We start from the raw sequence: 23972 nt of genomic DNA, 5'->3' as shown, positions 1-23972 counted from the left end.
ATTGAACTTCAAATCCAACATTTTGGAAAGGGCAAGAAAGACAAATCTTGCCCTACACACCTACAAGAGAGCCATTGGCAAATTTTGGGGATTTAGAACGAGTGTCATGCATTGGGTATATACTGCAGTTGTCAGACCTATTATGCTATATGGTGTTGTCGTCTGGTGGACGGCGATTCAAAAATCCACCTTCTGCTCAAAACTTAACCGGATCCAAAGGATGGCTTGTTTGTGCATCACAGCCGCACTGAGGACGACACCATCTGATGCACTGAATTTAATGCTACATCTTATGCCTCTGGACATTGTGGCTACCCAAATTGCAGCGACCACTGCCGTGAGGTTAAGGGAGCTTTCTCATTGGTCATATGGAAGCTACGGACACTGTGTTATACTTGATACAATATCCGATGTTCCAGGCAGTGTGGATTACGCCCTAAATATCTTCTCAGGCAGCCATTAAATCCCTGGAGAACGTATTTCTGAACACAATTTATTTGAAGAGGTCTACCGCTTTGCTGTCATTGGCTAGAACAGACGTCTCAGTCATTGTGTTCGTCATGACAGGTCACTGTCTAATCGGAAAACATGCTGACAGACTGAAGGTTGCCAGCAACAACTTTTGCAGAAGCTTAAGGTACATCGAGGAAGAAGAGACTATAGAACATCTTCTGTGTGTGTGTTCCGTACTACCAGTTAGAAGGAGTTCCACTTTAGGTTCTCATTTCTCTGAGAACATGTCTGATTTAGCGGATGTGAACATTCGGAAGATATTGGGATTTTTAAAGCAATCTGTCTGGTTCAACGGTAGGAACTAGAAGGCATCTTCCTTCTTGTGTTCCTGTCATATCACAATGGACAAAACGTCTAAGTGAGTCTGATGGCAGACTGCCACTTAAACCTAACCTTCGTCAACGCCCGCTTTAACTTCTCTTTTTTTTCTCAGAGTAATTGTTTAGCTTTCTGGTTGCGGGTTACTGACCCAGTGTCCCAACCGCATGGATGATGTAAGATCGCACATGTATCCCTTGATTTTGTGGGCCTCTTGCTTGAAGTTTCGATGACTGCTTCCAGCCGCACTTAAGCTGGGAACAGACACTGACTTATAAATCCTATTTCCAAAAAAAAAACTACAACTCTGAGTCATCCACTTGAATCCACCGTTCTGCTATCTACTTGGAACACCAAATTAGAACTCCATCAACCCATTAACGTCTGAATAGCAAAAGAATGAGATTTTTTTATACCCTCCACCATAAGATGGGGGGTATACTAATTTCGTCATTCTGTTTGTAACTACTCGAAATATTCGTCTGAGACCCCATAAAGTATATATATTCTTGATCGTCGTGACATTTTATGTCGATCTAGCCATGTCCGTCCGTCTGTCCGTCCGTCCGTCCGTCCGTCCGTCCGTCCGTCTGTCTGTCGAAAGCACGCTAACTTCCGAAGGAGTAAAGCTAGCCGCTTGAAATTTTGCACAAATACTTCTTATTAGTGTAGGTCGGTTGGTATTGTAAATGGGCCATATCGGTCCATGTTTTGATATAGCTGCCATATAAACCGATCTTGGGTCTTGACTTCTTGAGCCTGTAGAGTGCGCAATTCTTATCCGATTGGAACGAAATTTTGCATGACGTGTTTTGCTATGATATCCAACAACTGTGCCAAGTATGGTTCAAATCGGTCCATAACCTGATATAGCTGCCATATAAACCGATCTTGGGTCTTGACTTCTTGACCCTCTAGCGTGCGCAATTCTTATCCGATCAGAATGAAATTTTGCACAACGTGTTTTGTTATGATATCCAACAACTGTGCCAAGTATGGTTCAAATCGGTCCATAACCTGATATAGCTGCCATATAAACCGATCTTGGGTCTTGACTTCTTGAGCCTCTAGAGTGCGCAATTCTTATCCGATTGAAATGAAATTTCGCACGACGTGTTTTCTTATTATATCCAACAACAGTGCCAAGTATGGTTCAAATCGGTCCATAACCAGATATAGCTACCATATAAACCGATCATGGGTCTTGACTTCTTGAGCCTCTAGAATGCGCAATTCTTATCCGATTGGAATGGAATTTCGCACGACGTGTTTTGTTATGATACCCAACAACTGTGCCAAGTATGGTTCTAATCGGTCCATAACCTGATATAGCTACCATATAAACCGATCTTGGGTCTTGACTTCTTGACCCTCTAGAGGGCACAATTCTTATCCGATTTGAATGAATTTTTGCACGAAGTATTTCGTTATGATATCCAACAACTGTGCCAAGTATGGTTCAAATCGGTTCATAAACTGATATAGCTGTCATATAAACAGATCTGGGGATTTGATTTCTTGAGCTTCTAGAGGGCGCAATTTCTATCCGATTTGGCTGAAATTTTGCATGACGTATTTTATTTTTACTTTCAACAACTGGATCAAATAAGGTTCAAATCGGTTCATAACCTGATATAGCTGCCATATAAACCGATCTGGGATCTTGACTTCTTGACCCCTAGAGGTCGCAATTATTATCCGATATGCCTGAAATTTTGTACGTTGGATCCTCTCATGACCATCAACAAACGTGTTTATTATGGTCTGAATCGGTCTATAGCCCGATACAGATCCCATATAAATCGTTCTCTCTATTTTACTTCGGGAGCCCCAATGGGCGCAATTCTTAACGCAACATATAATTTAATTTTGGTCCGAACCGGACCATATCTTGATATCGTTTTAATAGCAGAGTAACTCTTTTCTTATATCCTTTTTTGCCTAAGAAGAGATGCCGGGAAAAGAACTTGACAAATGCGATCCATGGTGGAGGGTATATAAGATTCGGCCCGGCCGAACTTAGCACGCTTTTACTTGTTTATTTTATTATCTACAAAGTTCGCATAGAAATTTAAGTGAATCATTTGCTTATTTGCCTTTGCCTGATACCCCAGCCAGCAAAAGAACCAATCCCTTATCATTGAGGTAGAAGAAGGTTAGGTGGTGTTGCTCGGGGAATTTTATGGCCACACAACCAGCGTTTTATACAAATGTACCCCATTCGTTATTATTATTTACAGATTCATTACAGCGAGAGTGCAAAAGAACGTACTTATCAGCTGAATAAAAAGCCTTCCATTGAAATGTCCATACAAGAACATACAATTAATAATAATAATAATAATTTTTATATTTTACTTCCAAGTGAATTTTTAAAAGATAAAGGTTTGTTTACTAAAACGTAATTATACATGCATCCCATACCGCAGGGTATACAAGTATGAATATATAATGCACAGGGCACTACAATCTACACATATACCTCATATGAGTATATTAAGTGAACTTCATTATACGCAACCTTAATAGTAGATATGGATACACCCGTTAATAGCACACAGTAGAACCAAAGATCCAAAAGTTGTTTTGTTTATTTTAAATATAAGACTTTAGAGGGTAATGACAAAAGTCATCTCTTCTAACGCATTTTTAGCTACAGATTACGAATAGGGAACCAATAATGCAAAATGAATTGCTGTTTTTGAAATAAGATTTTTATATTGCTTATGATATTCTACAATTTGTTTTAAATTTAAATTAAAATTTTCTAAACTTTTGCCCGCATTCCCAAGACCATTTTGTTGCTGTTTTGTTTTTTGAGAGCAAGTATATAGTGGATGTATAATTCTTATGTATTCCACACCGTGCATTTTCAGGTTCTTCTGTCTAAATACACCCATAGAAATAGTTAACCACGGCCTTGCCAAATTGACTCAAATTGGTCATAAAAATGAGTCAACACGCAGATGTTATGTTCAGTTTTTGTGAACGAAACGTTCGAAAGCGTAACCCAGCGTCCACAACCTGACAATGTATAGTATACAATTTCTATACCCACCACCATAGGATGGCAGGTATACTAGTCATTTCGTGTATAACACCTCGAAATCACAATCAGTGTTGCCACTCAAAAAAATTTATTTCCTAGCAACATTTGAGAAAAATCCTACCAAATCCGATTAAAACCTAACAAATGTTCTAGAAGTCAAGAACGCCATATATGTTTTATACCCCCCACCGAAGAGTTGGCTATTTTGCGATTCCATTTCCAATACATCAAATTATACATTTGCAACCAAAGAAAATATATATACTAGCCCGTCGATATATTCATAGACGATCGATAGGAAACCTTAAGTTTATAAAAGTCATATTTTTGTCACGATTTCAATAAACAGCCGTGCTGAGTTTGGATGAAACGATCTCCAGGTTTAAGGATTTGAGACCAGAAAAGCGCTTTTGCTACCAATTTTCGCCATTACAGTGAGATGCATGGACTGCAGAACAACTGAGCAGGACCAGATTTGCTATATTTGTATGCAGCTGCCATATAGCCCTGTTTTCTATTGAACGCACAAAAGCCGCATTTTTTACCCAGAATTTGGAAGAGATCCCTTGACACTCGTACCAGTCACAGTCAATATCAGAACTTTTGCCCTTTTGATGCAATGGGACCTCTTAAAATAGTATTTGGCCCCTCGACCATCCATGGTATTATTCTGCACTCTTAAAGAATACACAGAAACGACAAGAAGTTAAATAAATTTAGGTTATCCCCGACGAATTTTTTCAGTGATTAACTTTGTATTTATATGTTGGAAAATCCTACCAAAAATTGAGGTCAGCCTACCAACCTGCCAAGAGAAAAACCTACCAATTTTAGTAGGAACCTACGAAAAACGGCAACACTGATCACAATAGCGGTCGAATGCTACAGCGTACATCCAACCACTTGAAATTTTGCAAATATACTTCTCTTGATGACGGTCGTTGGGGATTGCAATATCGATCCGTATAAAGTGGTCCTTCGACTTGATTTTTTCAGCCCCTAGAAGCCTACGACTTCCAACACTCGTACATAGTATGCTCTAAATCGATTTATGTCTTGATATAGCTCCCCGATTTGACGTGTTGAGCCCCTAGATGCCGTAATTTTTGTACGATTTGACTAAAACTTTGCAGATTATGTTCTATTACAACTTTCAACAACCCAAATCGGTCAATAACCTGATATAGCTCCTATATAAACCGATTTTCCGATATGACTTCTTGAGCCTCTAGAGGCTGCAATTGTTATCCGATTTGGCTGAAATTTTGTACGTTATGTTTTATTATTTCCAACAACCGTTCTATGTGCGATCCAAATCGGTCTATCCAATCTCCTGATTTGAATTCTTTAGACCCTGGAATCCGCAATTGTTATCCGTAGTGCTCTGTTACGGCTTCCAACAACCGTGTCAAGCACGGTTTAAAACAGGTCTTTAACCTGATATAGCTCCCATATAAACCGATCTCCCGATTAGTCTTCCAAGGCTTCTAAAAGCTTAAATTTTTGTCTGATGTGGCAGAAATTTGTTAAATAAAATACACATTCGCCCTTCAACTATGTTCATATATGGAGTATTTGAGTAGCATCCATGGTGGTGGGTTCTCAAGATTCAGTCCAGCCGAACTTGGTACGTTTTTACTTGTTTATTAAAGATTGCAAAATGTTGTGTGTTACTGAGGATTGAACTTGTTTTCCATCCAGTGGATGTTTACAAACGCCTTACCATATTGCACCACAGACGTCTGTCTATGTGGTATGTACATTAGGGTGAGGTCTTTTTGATTTTTTTCCAAAATTATTTCCTGTTGCGCGAATGTATAAACTTTTGCCTATTAATGACTAAAATAAAATTTATTCCATTTAAGTTCTAAAAAAGGACGTGCACAAATCGCTTGGAAATGCAATTTTTGTGAAATTTTTTAAATTGTTTTGTGCGTTAAATTTTTTTTTATCGAATCGCCTTATATTTAACATCTTTAGACTATTTTTTGTGGGGCTACCTTCAAGCTCATGTCTATACAGACAAGCCTGCTTCAATTGACGTATTGGAAGATAACATTGAAGCATTTATTCCTGAGATACCGGCCGAAATGTTGGAAAGAGTATGCCAAAATTGGACTTAGCGGTTGGACCATTTGTTGGGAAGAGTATGCCAAAATTGTATATTGCGGATGAACCATTTGAGGCGCAGTCACGGTCAACATTTGCATAAAATATTTTTTTTTTTATTCTTTGAAAAACTTTCCTATGGCTCCTAAAAAATCACATTTTGCAACGTCTTTTTCCTATTAGTATGACATTTATGTACGATGAACGTCTAATCGGAACCATTTGAGGTGATTTATAAAAGATTTATTTGCAATATCTCGAAGATCGGAAAAGAACAGCTTCCCCTGCGCTCCATCAATGGAAACTTAGTGTCCATGAATAACTGCCGATAGAGTACAAACAATTTTTTTTTCGAAAGCAACAATTCAATAGTCTCCGGTTGAAGCCAAGCCAAATAGGCCAGGTAAAACGATATCCATCTTCGCTATGGCGGAAGCGGACTGAAAGCTCTGAGCGTATGTCGTATCCAAAATGAGAATGTAGCCGTATGCAATATTTTAATTTTTAAAATCAGCCAAATTACATAAAATTTTTTATCTGTTTGTCTGTTTGGAAGTTTAATTATTTTAGTTACTTATTTTTTGTGACACTTTAAACAAATAGGTTTGTTAACTAAATACATTTAGCTGTTGAAAATTTTTTTATCTATTCTGACGCAAAAGTTTAGAATATGATTAAAAAAAAATAAAGACAAGAGGAGGCGTAGAAATGGAGTCCAAAAACTATAAAAAGTGAAACATCATACAGTTGGTGTTGTTAAATTTTAGCTCAAGGCAACCGCAATCATAAACTTGGTATGAAGCTGAAAATATTTCACTAAATTGTATTCAAGCTAGCCGTCATCAACCTATAGTCAACCAACAGTTGCCGCTGCGCCGTCTTTAACTCTCTTATATCTTTTTAGGGTGCGGATATCGAATTCGTGCCATTGTACCCTATGACGCTGAGCGTGTTTGAATCCTGTTGAAAACCTCGGATAAAGGGGTGTTTATCCCCTCTAATGTTGGCGACATTTGCGAGGTGCAATGCCATTCATAGTCATTTAAAAAAATTTCCCCAAAGAGGTGACGCATTGCAGGACTTGGCTATAAAAAAAGGACCCTTATCATTGAGTTTAAACATGAATCGGAAAGCACGCATTGATGTGTGAGAATTTGCCCCTTCTCGGTTCCTGGTGGTAATGTTCTTCCTTGGGGTAATGTTCTCATTAGGAGACGTTTCGACTCAAATGTGGATATCAAATTCGTTCTGCACTTCCAAATCCCTTTAATTTGAGCCCCATATTACCATGGTCGGTAAATATAAACCGTTTGGAGGCTGGGGCGGCCACCGGCACATTGTACTGAAAATAGATATTGAATTCGTGTTTTATTCACAACGGAAATAAAGTTCAGTATAGGGGGTGCTTTAGAACGTACCCCAAAACACTTGGCTCCAAAATCGGATATTAAATTCGTTTTCTACTCTCAAATACCTTTCATTTGAGTCTCATATTGTCATAATGGGTCAAATAACCCATTTGACGTATCCTTAGGAGGAAAAGTGCCATCTAGACTTGAACGCAAAATGTAATGTCATATTCGTAATCTACTCCTTAATACCTTTCATTTGAGTTCTATATAGCCATGGTCGGCTAATATGCCAATTTGGGAGTATTTGGGGATGGGCGACCTCCCATTACTTGGACCTAATGTTTTATGAAATCTACTGCCTAATAATTTTCATTTGAGTCCCATATTGACATGAATTTGGAATATATCTGTTTAGAGGAGTTTTGGGGTTGGGGCCCGCTGGGTCCTTGGACCCAAATTTTAATACGATATTTCTTTTCTGGTCTCCAATACCTTTCATTTGGTACCCTTATTGTGCCCATCGGACCACTTTCGGATATGGGTGGCGTTTTTGGGGTAAGGGGGAGGGTCCGCCTTCACCCGATATCTTAAAATTATATAGCCTATGTTTTCTTCCAGACAAACGTACACAATCTATGAAAATTTTAAGAAAATCGGTTTAGCCAAAGAAAATCGGTTTAGCCGTTTTTGAGGGTTGTCGTGACCCCCTATACTTCGATCTGATTTTGTATGCCAGATTCGAAATCAACTCCTTTCCTTTCATTTGAGCCCCATATTGACATGAACGTCCACTATGTCTTTTTGGGGGAGTTTTGGGGTTGTGGCGGCCCGATGGGTACTTAGACTCAAATTTTAATACTATATTCGTATTCTACTCTCCAATACCCTTCATTTGATACCTATATTGTGTTGTGTTTTTTGACGTAAGGGGGGAGGGTCCGTCCCCCTTCCGATACCGAAAAATTATATAGCTTAGATTTCCTTCCAGACCAACCTATACAATATGTGAAAATTTCGAGAAAATCGGTTCTGCCGTTTTTCAGTCTATGCGGAACAAAAAAACCGAGTCCCATATATCCGTGATTGGCTCATGTGCCCATTTTGGGCGTTTTTGTGGGGTGGGGTTACCCCCTATACTTCGGCATGAATTTGTAAGCCAGATTCGCTATCTACTCCCGCATACTTTTCATTTGATACCCACATTGTCCTTATCGGTCCACTTTTGATTGGGTAACGGTTATCAATAAATTATCAATAAATTATAAAGCCTATTCCTACTTCCTGACCATATTCATAATCTACTCCCGAACACCTTTCATTCGAGTCCCACATTGTCATGATCGTCAAATAAATCTATTTTATGGGGTTTTGGGGCTGGGGCGGCCCCATGGTACTTAAACCCAACTTTTATTATGAAATTCATACTCTACTCTTGAATACCTATCATTTAAATCCCATATTGTCCCGATCAGTCCACTTTTATTTTTTGGTAGTACTTTTGGGGTAAGGGGATACCCCCCTTCGGATATCAAACCGGGGACCCAATCTCTACTATCTGTGAAAATTTCATGAAAACGGTTCAGCTGTTTTTGAGTCTATACGGAACAGACAAACAAACTAACAAACAAACAAAGCGCAACAATTTCAGTTTTATACCCTCCACCATAAGATGGGGGGTATACTAATTTCGTCATTCTGATTGTAACTACTCGAAATATTCGTCTGAGACCCCATAAAGTATATATATTCTTGATCGTCGTGAAATTTTATGTCGATCTAGCCATGTCCGTCCGTCTGCCCGTCCGTCCGTCTGTCTGTCGAAAGCACGCTAACTTCCGAAGGAGTAAAGCTAGCCGCTTGAAATTTTGCACAAATACTTCTTATTAGTGTAGGTCGGTTGGTATTGTAAATGGGCCATATCGGTCCATGTTTTGATATAGCTGCCATATAAACCGATCTTGGGTCTTGACTTCTTAAGCCTCTAGAGTGCGCAATTCTTATCCGATTGGGATGAAATTTTGCACGACGTGTTTTGTTATGATATCCAACAACTGTGCCAAGTATAGTACAAATCGGTTCATAACCTGATATAGCTGCCATATAAACCGATCTGGGATCTTGACTTCTTGAGCCTCTAGAGATCGCAATTATTATCCGATTTGCCTGAAATTATGTACTACGAATCCTCTCATGACCATCAACATACGTGTTTATTATGATCTGAATCGGTCTATAGCCCGATACAGCTCCCATATAAATCGATCTCTCTATTTTACTTCTTGAGCCCCCAAAGGGCACAATTCTTATTCGAATTGACTGACATTTTATACAGGTCTCCAACATGTAGTAATATAATAATAGCAGAGCAAATCTTTTCTTAAATCCTTTTTTGCCTAAGGAGAGATGCCGGGAGAAGAACTCGGCAAATGCGATCCATGGTGGAGGGTATGTAAGATTCGGCCAGGCCGAACTTAGCACCCTTTTACTTGTTATATAATAGAAGATGTACTTAGCAAATAGTATATGCTTCTTTGTTTACTAGCTATATCCGGCCAACTTTGGTAGTAGTAGGCCCTTTAACTGAGATACCGTATTGAATAATATTAAGAGGTCGAAAATTTAGAGTGACCTCAATTTATATCGATGATGAGCTAAATCGAACTGTCTTCGTAGCAGCCATAAAGACCAATCTACCCAGTGAACCAAACGTTCAGAATTTGGTCAGAAGTTGGAACGAAAGTTGGAAAATTTATCCGAATTCTTAACCAAAAAATACATGGAGTGGTATGGTGAAACGATTTGGAAAGGAATTTCGGAGGGAAATCTGATGTTTCTGCCGAAGTTTCTGACAGGATGCTTACAGTATTGTGAACCAAACTTATGGCAAATTCGGAATTCATAGTTGTCGTTCTGACCGAATTCTGATGTTAAGTCTTAATGGATACGGATGTGTGTTGCGACTTGTCTTACCGATTTCTGAACGAATTTTGGAATAAAATTTTTTAGAATTCGGATGTGCTTACCGATTTGTCTGATCGAATTCGAACCGAATTCTTACAGAATTTGATACGTTTTCCGATGGTTCAAAATACAAAATGTCTTAAACAATCTATTAAGGATCTCCTTTTTATACGTTTTCCACACGGCTCGCCTACACCTCTTTGGGGAGAAGTTTTTACATTACCTCACAAATGTCGCCAGATTTAGGACGGGATATGTTCTCGATGCAAAAAAACAAGCACAAAAACACAAAAACATTGGACAACGAGTTCAGACATGGTTCAGGATTTCTTGTGAACTGTCGGGAACATTTTTCTACCGGTAAAAACAAAATTGTGTCACAAAAGCAAACAAAAAAAAAGACAAAAGAAATCCGACACAAAGTTCCGAATACGTTCGAATTTCATCAGAACTGTCAAAAAAAAATTCCTAACGGTTCAAACAAATAAATATGGTAAGAAAAACACTGAAATATTCGATACGGAGACGTCGCTCAGAATTCCTTCCGAACTATCGAAAGAAAAATTTAAAAATAAACTTTACGACAGGACGTTCAGACATCGTCTAGAATTCTTAGGAACTTTTGGAACAAAAATTCCTACAGGCAAACAGTGCAGAAATAGTTCAGAAATCCTTCCGAACTGTCGGAAGAAAAATAAAAAAATAACCTATACGAAAAGGCCGTTAGACATCGCTCGGATCTCATTCAAAACTGTCGTAAGAAAAATTCCTTCAGAATATCGAATAGAATCCGGAAAGACATTTTATTTCTAATTATGATTATTTATTTTATATTATTCACATATTATTCTTAATTCCTTTTTTTTTTTGATAGGATAGGGGGAGGGGGATTGCCCTCTGACACGTCCTTTCATTGGAGTACAATATATTCTGGGTCATGACAGTTTGGCGTTGCATTTAATGGGAGAAGGATTCTTTCAACACCTTCAACCAAATAGACCGATTTCCCGACATTACTTCTTCTCGACAAAGAGTTTTGTTTTTTAATTGATTTCGTTGGAATTTGGAACAGTGAGTTGTAACGTATGATGTATAATACATACGTCAAAAACGTCTAAACCTAGCATAAAAATTGTTTTTGGCGGAAGTTAAACATACTTAGGAAATCGTGCAACTACTTTGTAAATTTATGAATATGGCAACACTGGAACATAGATTAGAAAGTGCTCCAATAACAGAAAACAGAATTCCGATTCTGGCGAGAACATCAAAAACATTTTTTAACTATTATTCCCCCTCACTTTTACATACTGGCGGCATTTGCGAATAAAACTGCTCCGGAGGTTGAGGATATGCCGTTTACTACTTTTTATACGTTCTATACAAGTCTATGGCGTTTTCGACGTAAAACATTTTGACAGTCGAAAACCTAAAAACCGACTAACAGATCATCTCTGGTGCCAATAAAGTCTGGTATCTCAATTAATAACTTGAGGCCACAGGGATCTCCTCTTGCATCTGCTTTCGAGAAAAATGAGTTTTATTGGGATTCCATTGGAGGATAATGGTCAGGCTTAGGCCATTGTTTAATGCTTTCTATTCAAAGAATAGTATAGCAAAAAACACTTAAAAGTCAGCAAAAAGTGTGTATCGCGATTTAATTTTCGACCAAGAAAAATCATCAGCAAGAGATGTCAAATGGATCATGGTGTTTTACAACCATTCCAACTAGAGTAAGTGGTAAAGCACACATCTGAATTTGAACAGGGCTCTTTAAGACGACTTAATTTATAAGCGCAATAGAAAACAAATCAAATCTTACTTCCCTTACGACATCTACTGCTGATGATTTTTCTTGGTCGAAAATGAAATCGCGATACAGGAAACCAGTCAAATGCATCTGGCAACAACACACTTTTTGCTGACTTTTAAAGGATTTTTGCTATACTACTCTTTGAATAGAAAACATTAAATAATGGTCTAAAGTCGGATAACATCCTGCAATGGAATCTCAATACGATTTTAAGAAAAAAAAAAAAAGCGCAAACAGAGAAATAAGTTTGCTGATTTTAAATTATAAACTTTCAACTTTTGAAGGAAATCGTAAAAAATTGTTGAACTTATACAAATTTTGTTTTGAATACAAATTTTCAACAGTTTCAAAAACATACATTTTTCGTTTAAAATCATAAATATGATTTCAAAAGTTGTTTATTTCTGTTGTTATTTTGTAAAAACATGTTCAAATTTTCCTATTTTTACTAACATACATATTTCTCTGAGATTCTTGATCGTTATGACATACAACCAAGTCATGTCCGTCTGACGACATCACTCTTAGCTATCAAACCAATCGAGTTATCGGTTTTTAATTTTGCGCAGATATTATTGATGTTTATTTGAATATAGCTCCCATATAAGTCACTCTTATGATATGATTTGTTGACCTCTATAAGGTTCAATTTTCTTCTTCTTCTCTCCAGAGAGGTGTCGCACTTCGGCACGGCGTTCGGACTCGGCTACAAAAAGGAGGCCCCTTATTATTGAGCTTAAACTTGAATCGGATTGCACTCATTGATAAATGGGAAGAAGTGGGCAAAATCTGCAATTTGATTACTATTTTCATCCCAACATTTTTCCTTAGAATCGTCTTTTCGCCCGAGTGTTTTTGGTGGAAGGAGGTCACTCGGATAATTAACTCCCAAATTCGTATTGTTAATCCAAATACCTTTCATTTGACTCATATATTATCCCAATTTGACTAAAAGTCCATTCGTGAAAAAAAACATAATAAGGAGAATTAAATAGATGAAGATAACGTTGCACATATATCCAGATACGTCTATATAAGTGCACGGATTTTCCCGTTTCTTTAACTAAGGTACAATGTTGTAGTTGTTGTTGTAGCAGTTTGTTGTGTTCTATCTTTCGTCTGCTTGATTCTTTTGAGTGTCCAGATCCAGGAACTCTGCGGCTAAGATGGGGTGCGTCCAGAGCGATCTGGGTCTGATTCGAGTGGGTCTGGCTGGGCAGTTAAACAAGTGTCGTGTGGTACCTGGTAACAATTAAGACATACATCTTGCACGTCTGCGTCAATCCTTGCTCTGTAGGAATTGAGGCGGCTGCATCTTCCGAATCGTAATTGAGCCAGAACTACTCTGGTTTGCCGGGGAAGGTCAATTTCTTTAGGTGCAACTGGTGGCGGTCGTTCTACAGGACTACATTCACCCGGTAGCTATTTACCGCATCTGTTACCGTGTCTGCATGAATGTTGTCTAGACCCGCATGATATGCCACTTGATCTAGAGGTTCTCTCTTGTAGCGCTGAACCTCACGCTCTAGATCATGTAAATCTACCTTAAGGCTTCTGGGCGGTGGATACCTATCCACAAGATGATGATTTGGATGTTTTCTGCGATAACAGCCCAAAAGGCATTGCTTAGACAGCATGTAGTTATGTCTTCGCACTGGTAGGACCATTGCCTCCTGATGGAGGTGGTCCACATAAGAACTGAGGAGACAGACCGTCGCAGTTCGAAGAGCGGCATTGTGGCAGATCTGAATATTATTTCACTGCGTGTCACAGAGCTGGCGAGACCACACTAGCGCTGCATAACTTAACACAGACCGGCCAATTGATTTGTACGTGGTCAACAAGATTTCTTTGTTTGCACCCTAAGTGCCTTTGGGCAAGTGACTTGAGGTCTTTGTTTCTACTTTATCGCAAATTGCTGTTGCTTGTGGGGAAAATGTGTATTAGATAAGGTAGATGGTCAACCCATCGCAGATGTCAACAATCAGTGGGGTAGCTTGTTGCCATGATCGCACAATCGTCCGCCTACGGTCTGGAGGCGGTGGAATGGTGGATAGGTAGAGGTTAAACAGTGCCGGAGATATCACCCCGCCTTGGGGAACTCACTCTACGGTGTTTCGACTTCATATCCCTAAATTCCACAAATGATTGGAGACCACACAAATAATTCACGAACCAGCGTTTCAGGCCTGACTGGAGGGACTTGTTGTCCTTAAATAGTTTGGCAAGGCTGACCGTGTCGAATGGCTTGAGTAGGTCCAGTGCCACGAGGACCGTCCTATCACATGGCCTGGGCTGATTGAAGCCACGGCAAATATGTGCGGTAAATGCATGCAAAGTAGTTGTTGTGGTATGCAGTCTTCGGAATCCATGTTGTTGCTCGGCAAATGGAAATTCTCCTGCGAGGCTCGGGAGGAGTAATACCTCAAGCGTCGTTCCTACTAGTGAGAGAAGGGACATCGGTCTGTACGACTCCCCCAAGCTCGGGTCCTTTCCAGGCTTCAGTAGCGAGATCACTCTGCCCATTTCCAGACATTGGAAACTATAATATTGTTTAAAGACAGGTTGAGGACAGTAGTAAGGTACTCAACTCAAGTTAAATCCAGATTCTTCAGCATCAGTGTAGAGATTCCGTCGAGGCCCAACGCCGTGGATGATTTGGCGCCTCGGATGACATTCCCAAAGAATATTTCTCAACATTCAACGATATTTTGACTTTTATTAAAATATTTGTATACTCTCCACCATACGATAGGGGTATACAAATTTCGTTATTCTGTTTGTCAACCTCTTGATCGTCATGACATTTTAAGTCGATCTAGCCACGTCTGTCTTTTGAAAGCATGCTAACTTCCCAAGGAGTAAAGCTAGTCGTTTGAAATTTTGCACAAACCCACTTCCTATTGTTGTTGGTCGTTTGGGATTGGGAATGAGCTAAATCGGTCCACGTTTTGATAGCTGACATATAAACTAATCTACCGATTTGACTTCTAGTGCTTCGAGAAGTCGCAATTCTTATCCGATTCGGCTGAAATTTTGCCCGTAGTGTTTTGTTATGACTTCCAACAACTGTGCCAAGTATGGATCAATAAATCATAAACCGATATGGCTGCTTTATAAACCGATCTCCCGATACACTACTTGAGCTTTTAGAGGGCGCAGTTCTTATCTGATTTGGCTGAAATGTCGCGTGTCACGCTTTGTAATGACTTCCAACAGCTGTGTCAATTTTGGTCTAAATCAGTCCATAACTTGATATATTTGCTATCTAAACCGATCTCCCAACTTGACTTACTGAGCCTCAGGAGGGAGCAATTATTACTCGTTTTGACTGAAATTATTTCGTATTTTTTTATGACCGCACATGGCGGCCTATATCGGTTTATAATTTAATTTAGCACTTATCTATTTGAAAAAGTCATTCAAAAAAATCATCACATCAGAAATTTATCATTGAAAAATTGGACAACTGTAAATTTATGTAGTTTAACACAAAATGGTATTAGACAGTCAGATATTAGAAAATTTTTATTATTATCTAATATTTTCTAAAGGCGCTATTGCACGGTATGTAGTTGTCTTATAACATGTCAAATTTAGCACATGTAGAGTTGTATAATGTACATGTCTTGTGATACAAACGAAACTTACATATGAAAATCACTTTTCAAAATAGCACGTGATAATTTTGTTTTTTTTTTTATTAGAGCGTCCTCTATTCCTTCTTACAAAAACATACAGAATCAGCTGTTTTTGTAAGCAGTCGAATAAAAAGAAAATCAACTTGAAAAATTTGTACGCATACAAAAAAACAGGGGCCGAATTACCGCATACGTGAACAAGTAAAATTGTTCGAAAATTTTTGTTTCGGCATTACCGCATTCGTTAACGAATAAGCACTTTCGACATTCGAGATTATGGCATTCGTTAACTAGAGCGTAATCGAGCATCAGCTGTTTGAAATCCACTCGTGAGCTCTGGAGCAATCGTAGAATTGTTACTTGATATAAATAATTAGAACCAAAGTAAAAATGTAAGTTTTAGAGTGTAATTATAATATGAAATAAATAAATACATACTTCTTCGTATTTAGGAATAATTTATGCAAATTAAATGGGCTACAAAAGGTTGAAATGGCTCAATTCATGGCCATCCGAAAATCCAAATCGAAAATCTAAAGAACAAATGATGCCAAATAATGGAGAAACGTAAGAGAAATGTGTCAATGAAAATGCAATTTATTATCAAACATGTTCGTCGCTGTTTTGGATCTGTGGGCAAGCAAATATTTCTGTCCCAGACCATGGACGTACCAACAAGCACGGTGCCGAGCGTGCTTTAGCACGTGTAAACCAAGAATGGCAAAAAAATCATGTTCCGTACTTTATTTGGTCCATAGAGTGGCTGACCAATTTGCCACATGTCAATCCGACAGACTTTTTTATTAAGATATATGCCCGTATGGATACGCTGGAGAAATACATTGTGCAGAAATGGGCCAACATACCAGCAGATTACATTCGTGCTGCTTGCAATTCGCTTCTTTAACGACCCAGAACAAAAGATAATAGAACTTGTGGTAATTTCCGGGCAAAAGTGAATGGAATCAAAAACATTTTCACATGTTTTCGTACTTTGAATCAATAAAAAATATTTGCACACAAAAAATGTGGTCGTTTGTCATCTACCCTGTAAATCTAAATAACATGCATTTCTTATTAATAATATACATATATGTTTTATTTAGATTATTTACGTACGCTTTATTTGGCAATGACATTGGATCACTTTTATCTATCATTTCTCTGGGAATACGCACAAAGTTATTGTCCTTCTCAGAATCAGAGGACGACAAGCACAACAAGAGCAATGTATGCCATGCTTTTTGTATTTATAAATTCACGTTTGTATCCAATAATTTCAATAAATTTATATTTGTTACAAAATCCCGCCTTTTGTTATGATGTTAATTTTTATTTGTGTATTTGCGTTGTTTTGTTTTTCCATAAACATATGTTCAAATCAACTCTGATGCAAAAAATAATCGCTAGCCACTTGAAAAATTTCAATACGATAGCTTTCGTGTGCGGTAATACATCCATGCGATGCGTGACGAAATCTCATTCGATACAAAAGCATACTCGATCACGTATGCGGTAATTCGGTCCCAGCTTTTGCTCACATTTTAGGTTATGTCGTGCGAAAATAACATACAGGTGTGGTATGTAAATTGACAATTTTGACAAACATTTTAAATTACATGTGAATAAAAAATGTGGCATATCATAAGATAACTACATACCGTGTAATAGCGCCTCAAGATAGTAGCCCCATAAATATCCAGCAAACTAATTTTAAAAATTGTGCAGAAAATAAATCACTGAAAGCTAATCGAAACTTATTCATCACGTACAACCATCGAAATTTAGATTTTTATTATTTTATCTCCCACTGTTTTACTCATTCATTAGAAGTCCAGTTCAGTCCGTCCATTCGACTGTTCGTTTAGTATATCATGCGTGGTTTGAAACAGCTGATCTAAGGCACATGGTGAGGGGCAAGAAGGATGAAGGACACAAACAAATTGCTCAACAAGTGAATTACAGGCAACCATATTCATAGATAAAGTCATCATCGCCATCATCGATGTTATGATGCACAAAAAGATCTGCGCATGTCCCCCACAACATTGACATTGAATAATATGTATTTTGCAGTTTATTTGTCATCGTCGTCGAAATTTGTGGTTTGGTCTGCAAAATCCTTCATTGATAGAAAAAAAATCACCGCGGTGTGAATTAAAATTATCATCAAAAATCACCAAGGGATTATTGAAAAAAAAAAAATGATAAACAACTAAAATTTTGGTGATATTATTTTTCTGATTTTAAGTGTAAACTAACAAGGATTTAAAATTTCCAAGCAATATATAGTATAACAGGAAATAAGTGTAGACACATGCAAGCATACATATATGAGCCATTCCAGACTTAAACGTAATTTTATAATAATATGAGTTAGATTTCATAACTCACTTACTGTAAGGGTTCATGTTAGCAAAATTTAGAAAACCTGTTGGGATATTCCAGAGAGAAGTGTAGGAAAAAAATAAAGGGCATGCATACCTTGATAATCTTAAGGAGAAAAAGAGTGTAGGGATCAAACGCCTATTCCGTTCGCCCCACATGTACGTTTATCCCCTGGAAGAGCATTGGTCCACAACCATCTATGTGTCTACTCCGTGCATGTGCCAGCCAGTAACCTGTCTCGTTCATACGCGGTTGTCACGTAAGTGATGATTTAATCGTGCCCCTATGAGAATCTTACCCCGACATGAACACAGCAAGTGCTCGATAGTCATCATCAAGTTAGCTTCTGCAGTAATAAGATTTTGAATTCCCATGTGCGTCGCAATAAAGTCTACACGCAATGCTTGGTAATAACTTATTTCATAGTACAATATATATAAATATATTCGGTACACCATTGAAAGATCCATAAAATATGTTATATATATAGAGATACTACTTACAGTTAGTGACATCCTCGACCTGTGTGATGTTCACGGTTAGCTCTCAGCTGTGCTTCTGGGCGATTCCACAGTTTTCGGGTAGCGTCGACTGCAGTCACTGACAATCAGTGGTATCGTATGGAGTCTCAGTGAGAGGCATGTTGGCTCCGTCTCTTGCCTAAATGCTGAGTGCGTATCATACTCGATGTGAAAAGGTGAGTTATTGGCACCTTTGATTTACCAATGGCCATCCCGCATCCCTTGCTCACATATAGGAGTTTAAAGAGGATCACTACCTCTATACGCGAATATTTGGCTACTACAACTTCAACTGTTTATTCATTATAAAGCCATGGGGTGGAGGCCGGCAAACAAACACTCAACAAACCCATACAAAATGCAAATTTTACGAATGAATAGGGGCAAACTTCTCACATATCAATGATAAGGGGCCTCCTTTTTATAGCCGAGTCCGAACGGCGTGCCGCAATGTGACACCTCTTTGGAGAGAAGTTTTACATGGCATAGTACCTCACAAATGTTGCCAGCATTTGGAGGGCAAACCCATACAGGCTACACAATTCTGCACGCATTAAGGATTTTTGCGGAAGAAGTCAACGTGACAGACTTGCAAATCGAGGCAACAAAGTGAAGCAATGGCGTAACCCTTTTTGATTTCGGAATTTAGACAGATGGTTAGTTTACGTTAGGTAAAATAAACTACTGGACTCATGTATTGTTGAAATCAAGTTGGATTGAGACTTCCACGAGGAAGTGGACGTAGCAGTCTGGCCATTCAGGAAGCATATACAACGACAACCTGGTACTAAGCAGAATATACGAATTTTTGCGGGCAGCCAGACGCATCTGCTAGCACCAGGAGTCGATATCGCCACAACTTCTTGTGTACTGCAAGGAAAAATTTGCTTAGATATGAGAGCAGAATAGAAGGTGAAATGGCTTTTCTAAAGCCTGTCTCTTCAATATATTCCTTAGTGGCTCTTAAACTAAGTCACGAGGAATGTGGCCCTACTCCTGGCAAAAGCTAGACCAAGCAATGAAAGAGAGTGTATGCCACTGTTTCATCCTTCTGTGAAAGAGTTATACATATACTGTCATTTGACGCTGCAATCCAGGTGAGCTTGAAGTCTAAAGGGGTTGGGTTTCGATACGTTTCGAAAGATCCCTTGTTTTCCCCCAACAGGGTCTACCCAACGAATTTTCGTGGTTTATTGTAAATCATCATTTTTTATCTTCGAAGCATGGAATGACTCATATTTCTATGTATGTGCGCATATCTATGCTGGAGAGTTGAAACCAAATGTCTCAGAACATGTAAAGGATTTGTTGCGTATTCAACATATGCCAGCCAGCCAGCATCAACAAAAGTGAAAAAAACAAAGCGGCTCTTCTTAATCAACGGATTAAGTATAAAAATTGCAACGAAAACAATAAACATGACCGGAAAACGGGGTGGTGTAATATTAGGACATGTCCTGGCCAATTTGTGTGGTAAAATAAATCGGAAAAAACCATTACCTAATGATGGAGTGCAGCCACCGGAAACTCTAAATCGTTGCTTAACTACATTGGACATTACTTTGTTGGGTAGGTACATACATATATTTATATACCCCACACCATGAATAGTTGTTCATTTTCATTCTAAAAAAATATTTTATATACTTACATTAGGTATTGGTCATATGGTGGGAGCTGGCATCTATGTTCTAACCGGCACAGTGGCCAAGGAAATTGCTGGACCCGGTATTATTTTGTCATTTATGCTGGCGGGCTTAGTTTCAATGCTTGCGGCCATTTGCTATGCGGAATTTGGCACACGTATTCCTAAGGCGGGGGCAGCTTATGCCTACACCTATATAGCAGTGGGAGAATTCTGGGCCTTTATTATTGGCTGGAACATCTGCTTGGAACATATGTTGGGTGCCGCCTCAGTGGCAAGAGCATGGAGTGGTTATGTTGATAGCCTTCTCGATGGATGGATAAAAAACACCACCATAGCTTTGATGGGAAAAGGCGAATTTTACGATTCCGATCTTCTGGCCCAGTATCCGGATATTCTTGCTTGTGTTATATGCCTTGTGTATGCTGTGACCATGGCATTAGGCGTTAAGGTAACTGCCACATTTAATGGTCTGCTAACCTTAGTTAATATTGGAGTTATGTCTTTGGTCATTTGTGTGGGCTTTTGGTACGCCGACACTAAAAATTGGTTTCAATCTGATGGTGGTTTTCTACCCTTTGGATTTGGTGGAGTAATAGCTGGAGCTGCTACATGTTTTTATGCTTTTGTGGGATTTGATTCCATAGCCACTTCGGCAGAGGAGGCCAAGAACCCTGCCTCGTCGGTGCCAATTGCCACTTTGGTATCACTGAGTGCTGTTGCGGCAGGGTATATACTTGTTAGCGCAGCGCTTACGCTTATGATACCAACGGATGAAATCAACCCTTCTGCCTCATTACCGGAGGCTTTTGGTCAATTGGGATTACCTTGGGCCAAATTTATTATAACCATAGGAGCTTTGTGCGGCATGACCACCACCTTGCTGGGTTCACTATTTGCCTTGCCTCGATGTATGTATGCCATGGCTTGCGATGGACTGCTTTTCAGCTGTTTTGGAAAGATCAATTCCTTTACCCAGGTGCCCGTTTTAAACTTGATCTCTGGAGGGATATTCAGTGCCTTGTTGGCTTTAATATTCGACTTGAAACACCTGGTGGAGTTTATGTCCATAGGAACCCTCCTTGCTTATACGATTGTTGCGGCCAGTGTGATTATACTACGTTATCGTCCCATGAAGCCTGAGAGCCTAATATATGCTCCCGACTCTTCCGAAAGCGAAAACATGGATTTTGAGGCTGATAGTTTGTCTGAATCGAGCACCGACACCATATCTCAAACATGTGATCTGATAGGAGGCGCAGCGGCGGGCCGTTTAAAACCGAAATATAAATGGCTGCAACCATTAGTGGGCAATGTAGACGGAGATCGTGTGGTCACAGCAGCCGTTGTACTCTTTTGTCTTTTCAGTTTCGGTATTTGTATACAGATCAAAGTTTCCTGGACGGAATCACAAATGCAAAGTTCTTACTGGACTTTTATGTTTAATGGTTTCATACTCTTCCTGGCTTTTGCCTGCATAGCATTGATATCGGCCTACAACCAAAATACACAGGGTCTAACATTTAAGGTGCCTCTGGTGCCTATATTACCCGCCATTAGCATCTTCTCCAACATAGCCCTTATGGTGCATTTGAGTTTTGTCACTTGGCTACGATTCTTCATATGGGTGTCGCTTGGAATGCTTATGTACTTTGGCTATGGCATTCATCATAGCAAACAGGATCCGGAGAATACAATTTATTCCATTTTAAGAACTCCACCAAATGTAAAACAAAATGTCGTTAGTGCTGCTGAGCAACCTACGACTAATACGAATTCAATATGGCAGCGATTTATTGGAAGGAAGAAATTGGAAATGGAAGAACAAGTACAACCTTAATTTAATCACGACAATACAATGGGTTTCTTATAAGGACATTACATCTACAGATCGATAATCACATAGGAAAAAAGTGTGTGTGTACATATCCATATGTACTACACTACTATACATATAAATATTATCCAATGTATACAACAATAATCAATTAATTGTCAGTGTATAAATATCTATTTACAAACTTGATATGTATGTACGTGTGTATTCATTTATGATATGTATTTGTTATATTTAAAAGAGAATTTATAAATACATAGTTTATATATATATATATATATATATATATATATATATATATATATATATATATATATATATATATATATATATATATATATATATATATATATATATATATATATATATATATATATATATATATATATATATATATATATATATATATATATATATATATATATATATATATATATACATATATATATTTACAAACTGTTATCTTTAAAGGAAAATCTTGGAAGTTTTATTCTAATGTCTTGAAAATGTGCAAAATCTGTAGTATTGATATTATCACCGGCTTTAATAACTCAAAGCCTATAAAGGATTTGCATAGGAATTTGCCAATTTATTGGCTATAACATGTAACAATTTTTTAATTTTATTTTTATTGCCGTCTAATCATCATCAAATCCTAAATTTTCTACTAATTTCAATGTTGTCATTGTTAAACGATCTGCCTAGAAGTATGCCATATTTTATACACAATGATCAACTTTTTAGATTAAATATTTGAATGTACTATGGCTGTTGCGTTATATTGTGACGAACCATTCAAACTAATTTCTTTACAAATAACTAAGAATTTCTTTATTATAAGACAATATGGTGTCTTGTGGTAAAATATACAGTACCAAAGAATACTCTCGATTTGTGCTACACTCAGTGGTGAAGGATCAGAATTGTCCTAAAGCTTTGCTACGAACTGCAGAAAGCTTCATACAATCGGATATCGTCCGGCTGCAGACTGTCGGGTTCTCTGCTTCTATTACAAATAAAAAACAAAAAAACCCTATTCTATTATTATTGTTAGTGACCACTGTTGCTCTATAAACTCTTACGTGATTTTTTGTGGGCTGTTAGGGTCAATATGTTTCAAAATGCAACTAAAACAAGTTTATTTCATCCTTTTCTCAACGTTTCGTCGGCTTTTTTCCGACTTTTTCAAGCTTCAATTTACATTGGAAAGAGAAGTAGATGGCGAAATACCATTCTTGGATATGATGATTATAAGACAGGAGAACAAAATAGTTATAGACTGGGACATGAAGACAACGGCATTTGGACGAATGATGAACTACAACTCAACACAACCTAAAAGGATGAAGAGAAATATGGCAACTAACTTTATCAAGAAAGTTGTAGACCTTAGTGACGAGCAATATATTACACGCAATATAGCAAAAATAGAAACCACATTAAAATTGAACAATTTTCCACCTTCACTTATAAAGACTCTTATTCAGATTGTTATTCACCCCAAACAATATAAATATGAAAAATTATCAGAAAATACTTATTTTACAGTGTACCATATATTCCCAAATTAACAGAGAACAATGCTTGGGCACCAAACAGAGAACATGAAAAAACAACAATCGCATACAAATCAAACCACACACTACAAAAGCTGTTCACAACAACAACTATCAAAGCATACAAACTCCAACTAGACAATGTAGTTTACGAATTGACGTGCAATGGCAAAGGAGAATACAATATGTGTTATGTGGGCACCACTCGACGAAAACTGACAATACGAATGGCAGACATCAAGAAAGGCAGAGAAAGCACAGCTTTATCA

General features: G+C 38.1%; 2 protein-coding genes across 12 annotated transcripts in view; one reads left to right on the top strand and one right to left on the bottom strand.

The window, feature by feature from the left end:
* Positions 1–23972, bottom strand: part of LOC106087865 (protein kinase 4) — a 112778-nt gene that overhangs the window by 54548 nt on the left and 34258 nt on the right. The window lies entirely within an intron of this gene.
* On the top strand, positions 17826–22336 carry LOC106087874 (cationic amino acid transporter 4). 11 transcript variants are annotated; one of them, XM_013253071.2, is made up of 3 exons: positions 17826–17982; positions 19996–20234; positions 20322–22336. In XM_013253071.2, exons 2-3 carry the CDS (start codon positions 20084–20086, stop codon positions 22148–22150), a joined length of 1980 nt encoding a protein of 659 aa, XP_013108525.2. In that variant the 5' UTR covers positions 17826–17982; positions 19996–20083; the 3' UTR covers positions 22151–22336. The 11 variants fall into 11 exon arrangements, with proteins under 11 accessions (XP_013108525.2, XP_013108521.2, XP_059216615.1 ...); XM_013253067.2 differs by having other exon boundaries at positions 19957–20234; XM_059360632.1 differs by having other exon boundaries at positions 17826–18008.

Source organism: Stomoxys calcitrans, chromosome 1, assembly GCF_963082655.1.
Source record: "Stomoxys calcitrans chromosome 1, idStoCalc2.1, whole genome shotgun sequence".
Lineage (NCBI taxonomy): Eukaryota > Metazoa > Arthropoda > Insecta > Diptera > Muscidae > Stomoxys > Stomoxys calcitrans.
Note: the sequence above shows the minus strand (reverse complement) of the source record. Positions and strands in the feature narration are given on the sequence as shown.

What these genes read in the sequence shown, in the direction of transcription:
- LOC106087874 (XM_013253064.2), top strand. Translation starts at nt 19,913, where the DNA reads ATGTGCGCATATCTATGCTGGAGAGTTGAAACCAAATGTCTCAGAACA. An exon ending in ATTGGACATTACTTTGTTGG is followed by an intron (nt 20,235 to 20,321) that starts GTAGGTACATAC and finishes TACTTACATTAG; the next exon opens with GTATTGGTCATATGGTGGGA.